General features: G+C 40.5%; 1 protein-coding gene across 8 annotated transcripts in view; it reads left to right on the top strand.

Annotated features, from left to right (window-relative positions):
- Nucleotides 1–442: 442 nt before the first annotated feature.
- Ppp1r12a (protein phosphatase 1 regulatory subunit 12A) overlaps nt 443–9,114 on the top strand; it is a 150,140-nt gene continuing 141,468 nt past the window's right edge. For 2 of the 8 annotated variants that reach the window (XM_023716166.1, XM_023716165.1), the window contains exon 1: nt 443–1,030. In XM_023716166.1, the coding sequence (XP_023571934.1) occupies nt 794–1,030 (237 nt within the window). In that variant the 5' untranslated portion in view covers nt 443–793. The remainder of the gene's footprint in view (nt 1,031–9,114) is intronic. The other 6 variants (XM_023716169.1, XM_023716164.1, XM_023716171.1 and 3 more) reach the window with 5 other exon arrangements.

Here is a 9,114-nt window from a genome sequence, read left to right as displayed (position 1 = left end):
ATTACCGCAGGTCAACCCTTGTCAATAGGCGATCACCTCCGGAGCCACCGCCAAAGCCGTCCGCCACACAGCCCTACTTTTAACACGTTCTTATGAATACTGAAACGTGAAGTTCAGCCGAATTCCTTACAAAGAGCAACCGCAAGCACCTAACTCAAAACCTATCTTTCATTCCATTCAAACAACGCGGCCCATAGGAAGACCTCCGCCCGGAGCCAACGATCGCGCCGCGCGCCGCGCGCACGGCCCGGCAAGGCAGGTCTAGCCCTCCCGGAGTCCCGCACACCGACCGCCGGCCTCCGGAACCCCGGGAGCCCTCAGCCGGGCGGGCAGGACGACCTTCCTGCCTCGCCTCCTCCCTTCCAGGTCGGTCCCAGCCCCCGCAGGCCGGACGGCACGGGCCACACCCGCTTCCCTCCGGTGGCCCGGCCACCCCCGCCGCGGCTCGCGGGAGCGCTCTTCCTGGGGCGGGGCCGGGCCCAGGGCGCATGCGCACAGGCCGGAGGGCGCCTCCCTGCCCGGATCTCGCGAAGTTACGTTAGATCGGCCGCCAGTGACGGGTGCCGCGCCGGGGGCGGGAGGGCTTCTGTGGTAGGAAGGGAGGTCCGCTCGGCCGGGCGCGCCGCCCCAGTGCTCTGTGGGATACTGGCAGTCTCGAGCGTCTCCTCCCGGTTCCCAGCCTTCCTCGGCCCGCTCTCATAGAAACAGCCACACACCCCCTGCCTCCCCTCTCTTCCCTCGCCGCCTCCCCCTTCCCCCCTCGCGATAAGAAGACCCGGCGGCAGGAGAGGGGATGAAGATGGCGGACGCGAAGCAGAAGCGGAACGAGCAGCTGAAGCGCTGGATCGGCTCCGAGACGGACCTCGAGCCTCCCGTGGTGAAGCGCCAGAAGACCAAGGTGAAGTTCGACGATGGCGCCGTCTTTCTGGCCGCTTGCTCCAGTGGCGACACGGACGAGGTCCTCAAGCTGCTGCACCGCGGCGCCGACATCAATTACGCCAATGTGGACGGACTCACTGCCCTGCATCAGGTCTGTGCGCCCCGCCGCCGGTCTCCTGGCCTGGGGTCCCCGTCGGCCGCGCGCCGAGGCCTCCTCGCGGCTCGCGGCTCGCGGCTCCCGGCTCCCAGGGGCTGGGGGCGGCGGGAGGCTCCCTGCTGCGGGGTGAGGGGGCGGCTTCCCCGAGGGAGGGACGGACGGACGGACGGACGGAGGGCGGGCGAGGAGCCGAGGCGCCGGGCGCCAGGCCCGTGCAGACCGGTGCTGTCGGAGCTGGGGACCGGATGATTTCTGGGGCTTAGGGGACGGGGCTGTGGTCGTCTTGGGGCTCCAGGGCCGTTTGTGGACGTGCGTCTGGTATTGGAAGTTGAGACCGAGAGGGGTGTGTGTTTGGGGTCGCGCTGGGGTACCGGTGTCACCGATCTGTTGGGAGGGGTGCTGAAGAAAAAGGCTAACGAGGGGGCGCTTTGAGGAGCTGGTCGTCAGATGGTAGGTGGGCATCGGACGTGCTGTACTTCTGAGGACTTGAGTACAAAATGATGATGATGATGATAATAATAGTAATCAAGAGCCCTAAGCCGAGTGCCTTGAGCAAACGATTTCCTGTTTTCTCCTTTATTGCTCTTGGTCACTGGGGAGGGGAAAACGGAGTGTAATTAGGTGATCTGCTTCGGCTGAGAGACGGGGAATTGGAACATAAGGGGGAAAGGAGCGTCCCCAGAGGGTTCGCCTGGCTCTGGACCCGGACGTAGTGGGACGCATTGAGTCCGGTACTCGATCCGGTACTCGAAGAGTTTGCCGCAGTGTCAGAGATCCTTGAGGTCTAGGTCCTGGAGTGTGCACTGGAGCGAGAAAAAGAAGAAAACATTGCGCTATTCAAAGCTGGTTACCAAGTTCGGATTTTTCTTTTGGGAGTGGGAATTTAAAAAGCTGGTCACAAACTTTTCTCAAAATGGAAGCTTTGTGCATGTTAAAGTTTTATAGTAGTCTGATTGGGATCTCGCAGTGTTAGCCAAATAAGGAGAAACTATTGGCAATCCAGAGATAATGTTGCCTTGCCTTTAACAGGCCAAAAGCAACACAACCCGTAGGGTTCTGGATAAAAAGCAATTTTAAGCGATAGTGATAGGTGACAACATAGACTCTTATTCATTTTCTTATTGGGCACCTTGGAATTACTAGAAAATCTTTTACAGTGAAGACTTGGACAAAGTCAGACTTGCTTTGATTGCATGTGGAAGATGTAGCTTTGAATAATACAATATTAAAAATTTGGGATGTTGAAACTTAAGGCTTTATATTTCATGAATATTAACTTGATGCCCTTTTAAAAGAGAGGTGAATGATGGCATTTTTCCTTTTAGTGCTTCCTCTTTAGGTGAATGACCATATTACGTTTTATTTAATCAAATTTTCATGTAATGTTTGGTTTATGGCGTTTGTTTACAAAGTGGACTGGATGGAAGTGATTGACATTTTGCAGGACAAGTTGGAATTTAGAATGTAGCACCCAGTAAAAATAAAGCATTTAGCTCTTTCTCTGTTGTGTTAAAAAAGAGTCTCCAGTGTGCCGCATTTTTTTTATTTAGCTTAAGTTTTTAAGTTGGTTTTTTTTTTAATAATGTAACCATAGATTCTTACAAAAAAGTGGTTTTAACAATGAAAGGTTTTTTTTTGTTTTTTTGGTGCCAGAAATTGAACTCAGGACCTCCAGCTTGCCAGGCAAGCTGTGTTACTAAACTAAATCCTCTGCTGAAAGTGATTTTTGGCCTTAAAAATGATAATGTCATCATATAAGATGAAAAATACTTTCAAATTTCTTTTAAGTATTTTTTTTAGTATGAAAGCAATTTTGAAATAACTTATATATCCAAGATGATATATAAGTTGATTAGGGAATAGTTTTGGGGAATAGTTTATATCAATATATTAATAAAATAGTTGAGAAATTTAAAAAGCTACTGCTGTGGAGGAGCCCAGTTATTTTGGCTTGGTGGAAGAGGGCTATCTCTAATCCATTAATATATGATACTGGTTTAGGTAGTAAGAGAAGTTATGTGTAATGGCGTTCTGAGGTCTTTTTCTTTCCTCTCAATTTGTACGTGTTCCAAGAATTATCAGACTTTCCAGTATCATCTTGATTAACTAGATTCCAAGGTTGGTTTAGTGTTATGTAGAAATTTTTTCTTCCATGTTTTGTTTTAATTTACAGCACTAAGGAGAAGTGTCTTAGTATGCTGTTTTCATAAAGCCTTTTTCTTGTTATTTATTTGTACATTCCTTAAATCAGTAAAGCCCAAGTCTTTGAAAGATCAAGCATTAGTTTTTATTATGTTTTCTCTACTCTTACTTCTCATTTAACTTGTAGGTTTCTTCCAATTGTAACTGTAAGAACAAGGAGTTCACATTGGGCAAATTCAGAACACCAGATAGAAAAAGCGCTTGCAAGCACAAGAGCCTGAGTTCAATCCTCGATTCCGAAAAAAAAAAAAAAAGAAAAGAAAAAAATTGATGGAGTATCTTATATTTCATTTTTATGAGAAAAGTTATAGGAACACCTCATCTCACAGATACACTTCTTAATCTAATACTTCTTTTGTATTCTAAATATATACAGCTTATTTTTGAAAGTTTAAGTGAATGAGTTCAAGAAGTTATAAAAGATAGTCTACAGCTGTCCTTTCTGTATAGAAATGTCATCCTATGCAGAGAAAAAACAGTGTTTTTGTTGTTGTCATTGTTGTTGAGGGGATTTTTGTTGTTGTTTTAATCAGATTCGTGTCTTGATGTCAAGAATAGGTGGAAAACAGTGCAAAGTTATGTCCGTGACATAAATATCTGTTTTGTAGAACTGAGGTGTAGAGTATAATTTCAGTTTTATCAGGCAGTACTCAGCCTCTAATATTATAGCTAACTAGTAGAGTTTTATGGTATGTGATTGTATTTATATTTCAGTATTCTTTATAAAGATTTCACATTAATAAGGTTATATAGGATATATTTTGGTAATTCTCACTGGTGTGTGTCACTTACAAGACAGAGTTCTTAACAATTTTGAGTTTTAGCCTTTTGATTTTAACCTTAAAATCTTATCTTTTTCTTCTGAGCCAGTGACTTCCAAGTCTTATTTCTAGTTCCCTTATTTTTACAGAGCTCCAGTTTCTCATTTTAATTTTTGTCTTTATTAAATACATTGTGTTTTTTAGTCTTTTTGAGGTGGTTTTGTTATGCAGTTCAGTCTGGCCTTGAGCTCACTTTGTACACTAGGCTGGTCTTGAACTTGTAATGATACTGTTGCTTCAGCCTCCCGGTGGGCTAGGATTACAGGTATGTGCCTCCACACCTGGCTGTAATTTTATTATTTAAAAAATATCTTTAAGTAGCAATAAAAGACCACCTCTACCATACAGTGCATAGAAGTTATTGTATTTACATTAACTTTCAAGATTTCCTCAAGAATTCTTATTAAGATGTATTTTTTCAGTTACAATTTAGTTTTATAATCTATCTTTATCATTAACAGTAATTTAGATGCATATGTTGTTCATATTTTTAAACTTAAAGAGCATCCTTTTTTCTATTAATCTGGTTAGGCAGTTTTATAACCTTGTCAGGAATTCATTCTAAAATACACATCTTTCCTCACCCAAGACTGCTCTTCTTACTGATACCTGTTTCTGTTAGTGTTGCTACTAGGTATTGGTTATGTCACATTAAGCGTTTTAGTTGTTTACTCATTCCCCTGGTCCACATGTGTCTATTCAATTTTCTGACTCAGTCTTTGCTATTACCTTTATGTCAGTTCTTTTTTGTGCTGTTCTTGCTATCAACCTATTTCACACCTTCGTGGTTTTTATCTCTAGAGTATAGTAATAGCTTGTTTTCCCTGCCTCTTTACTCTGGTTCAATCTACCATACAGATTGCTGTCAGTTACTTTGTGTCACTCCTCTCCTTAAATTTAAACCTAAAATATTTCTACCTTTAGCTTATTCTTGACACATTTTCATTGTGTTGTACCATTTGAACTAAATTTTTACTTATATTTCCATGCCTTTAGCCATGATTTTTTCCACTATTACCATATTCTTTGCCAACTCAAATCATTCTTTGGAGTTCAATCCAGTTGTCAACCAAAAGTGATCTTCCTGTTCTTTGAACTTGTATAATAAATACTGCGATAGTTGAGAGATGTTCTTACTACTGGGATATTCCTTGTACTTTATTTTCTGCCCTTTTCTTTCACCTTTCTGACTGTGTCTTCCTATGTAGTTCAGGTTGGTTTTGAATTTACATAGCCAGACTGGCCTCAGATTCAGGGTGTTTCTCCTGCTTCAGCCTCCTGAGTGCCATGATTATAGGCATTCACCACCATGCCCAGGTTATCTTGTGAAAATACTTATTATTGAATAGTATTTGTGACTTTGCCTTCTCAAACTTACAGGGATAAGGCTTATTCCACATTTCCAGGTCCTGGGTCGCTAAAGGTTTGCTTTTATTTTTTTATTGAATATCGTAAATATAAAGTTTTACATAGTGTAAAATACATCTTTGAAACCTTCACATCCAGGTACTTATTATCTTTACACATAGTAGAACTTGTATATTTATGAAATAAATGAGAATGTTGTGGCTCTTCGGTCCATGTATTTTAGTATTTTGGGATTTAATATTTCCAGATATCAACCCATTAAATTCTAAAGTAATTTAGTTTCGGTTAAGTGTAAGAAAAATATATGCAGTAGAATCAATAATTAATTGCTTCCAAAGAATCTGAGCTAGGACGTATAGAGGGATCCACAATTGAATTAGGTTCATATTCTATTATAGTTTTATATATACTTTCCTTTTACTTACCAATGCAGACTGTCAATAAGTTTAATATTAAATCCCTTTGCTCCTTTTTATTGATATGTTTGTAATACATGATATTTATGTTTATTTTGGGGAATTGGTACACATACAAGTAACATACCTTGATCATTTTGATCCCTTTTTTCCTTTGCTCTTAAAATACAAATTTTGTCAAGTTGTAAGGGAACCATTTAAAACTTTATAAAATAGGTGGCTTCATTCTTGTCAGGAAAAAAGAATGGTATAGTGCAGTCTTTTCTTAAGATGTAAAATATTAGAAAGTCTGGAAGCTTCTTGTAACTGAATATAGAGTTTATAATTTTTACCTGTGGGGGACTAGGAAAGATCAAGGTCTTAGAGGAACCTATGGGATCATTTATAAATAATAATAAAATTTGTATTCAGAAGAATGTGCAGAGAAATTTTTCTATATAATCTTTGAAAAGCTATAACATAGCTTCTGGTGGCTCTTAAGCCTTTTTAAAAAAAAAAACCCATGTAACCCACCTAACTAAATATACAGCTCCAAGCTGGCCCCTCACTTCTGACAATTACATGGACAACACAGTCCCAGTATGGGATGTGCTGGTCAAGAACCAGAGCCCACACTTGCTGTTACAATGCTTTCTTTGTAGGCACTGCCTTTGCGCTTCCTGACATTTTGTGGTCTGACTTTGACATGTCATAACCAAGACCATCTTACATGTGCTTCAGCTGCACCATGATTGCTTCCTGTGATGGAACATTTTCTAGTATAGCCAGGTAGAAGCCTTGAATGGAATCGAGGAATTCTTTTTTTCATCATCCTTTTTTTTTAATGTATGTAGTACAGAGTTGATCCTCCTGTTTTCAGCCTCCCCAGCACCAGGATTACAGGCGTGCACCACCACACCCACTTTCATTCCTGTCCCCAGAGGCAGGGTCAGCACTGCAAGTGAGGATCAAACCCAAGCTGCTGTGCTCTGCCTCAGCAGAGCTTTAATCCACTCAGCTATCTGGCCGGCCCAATCATGCATTTGTTACTACCATACTATTCACATAGGAAAAGTACTTGTACTTAAACATTTAGTTAGATGATTCTTTAAAAAAAGACCACTTGGAAACTTCTTATTAGGGGAAGGGGTAACTGTTTTGTTACTACTATAGCATGTTACTTCTTGACACTTCCTGAAGTTGTTCTTTTTGTTATCCCTGTGCCTACAAAACATTGCCAGTTTTCACTACACCTTTCTCTTGAATGTGTGTGGGGCTCCACAATCATGTTGAAAGGCAGAGTATTAATATTTTGGTGTGCTCTTTTGGAAGATTGAAGATCCCTCACAGTTGTTTTGGTTTATTCTAAGTTGGGGCTGAATATGTAGTAGCTGTGACTTACCATTTTATTGCTATTACTACTTCTACTGTTTTTTAATGCTACTTCTGTTTTGTTGAGAAATGCTTTTACACATAATATCATTTAATTCTTACAGTATCCTTTTTCTCTTGCTCAGATTGACAATATAAATGACAGAGCTGGGATTCTAATGCAGGTTTAGTCCAAAACCCAAACTTTATTCTTCAAGCATTCTTAAATCTTTCATTCATTATGGTGCTAACTAGTGGTTGGAGATTTCCCTATAAAACAGTAGAGATTCAGATGAAAAACACAAGCATAATTGTTTTCTCCATGTAATTTTGTTTTAGATAGCTAACACTTTTCAGACCTTTCAATGGTGATTCAAATGCATTAGTAGTATATCTAAATTAATCTTAAAATTCAGAATTACCTTGAATTTTAGAAACTGCTTTTTTTGAAACAGGGTCTTGCTATGTAGTTGGTGACCTTGAACTCTGTGTAGCTCAGCCTGGCCTCAAATGATCCTTTTGCCTTAGTCTCCCCAATGCTTGGATCGCAGGCATGCACCACCATACCTGGCCCAAGATTTGTTTTGGACTGACCATTTTGTGAAATATATTTGGTCAAATGCTTTTAAGCTACAACAACAGTAAAAGATCCTTCAAAATATAGAGTTTATGCAATGCCAGAGAGGCTGACAAGGTTATTCCTGTGTGTTGCTTTGCTGTATTCACTGCCTTCCATATGTATCCTATACATTAATGTATGGCAGTTTTCAGTGATTTTGTCCAAGGTGATGACCTCTGAGAAAGCTCTGCATGCCCACACACTCTCCACCAGGCCATGTACCTTCTCTGTACACAGGGAATACTTAGATTGTAAGTGGAATTTCTGCATGTAGTAAATTTGTCTAAAGTGTTTAACATTTAATGTAGTGAGTATGTAAGAAAACAAATGATAGAAGCTCAACAGTCTTCATTATTTCACATGAACTTTTAGGGAAGGTGATCTATCATTTGAGAGAAATGAATTTATTTGCATTCTTTTAAATAATTCTGTTAAATAATTGCTATTAACACTTAACTTTTCTAGTGACTATTTTTTCCTAAGATCACTATGTCTCTGATAAAATCAAGGAGGGTATGACAATGAAGAAATACTGTTGACAAATTACATTCATTAATGAATACTAGATTCCAAAGCAAGTCATATCAATCTGCTTGCTTTTTCAAAATTACAACATGCAGTCTTTATAATAAAGTAACCAATGAACACCTTTGGTAAATATTGGTCTGCTATATTTCATTTCTTGGAAATGCTTGCTGACATGTACAAAGTTCTAAAGTGACAAGGAGAAGGTAAATATATATTGTTGCACATCAAACAAGTGGTCAGGGTACATGTGTCAATGTTGGGCACATTTCAAAGTCCCTGAGGAGAGGAGTTAGGCATGTTAGGAGCAAGCCCAAGAGAATGGGTGCGTCCTGGGTGTCTGGGGTTATGTGTCTTCCATGTGTACTGTAGTGCTATTATTTCTTGAATGACAAATTAAGATGTGAAGTCTTATAATGTGCTCATGAACCACACATGGAAAGTCAGGTCTTTGTCATCCCAAAGTCCTCCCACTTAGAGCTAGAGTTCTTAGTGTTGCAAGCATCCTAAGCTATTATTTGCTCTCCTTGTCAAGTATTTCTTGGGTCTGTGGTAGAAAATAGGTAGTTAACTAAGTAGAAAATTCAGATACACATAAAAAGTCTAAAATTTTGGGATCAGAAGATGACTGATTATTACTTTATTTGTATCTTGAGTTTTCTTATTTATACATTGGGAATTTGGACCAGAAAATCTCAAAGGTTGACAGTCCATTACTTGATTCTGCTACCCACATACTCTCATTTCTGATTTCCTAAACTAATTATGTGATATATA

Source organism: Octodon degus, unplaced genomic scaffold, assembly GCF_000260255.1.
Source record: "Octodon degus isolate 3935 unplaced genomic scaffold, OctDeg1.0 scaffold00004, whole genome shotgun sequence".
Taxonomy (NCBI): Eukaryota; Metazoa; Chordata; class Mammalia; order Rodentia; family Octodontidae; genus Octodon; species Octodon degus.
This window is presented reverse-complemented; position numbering and strand designations above follow the sequence as displayed.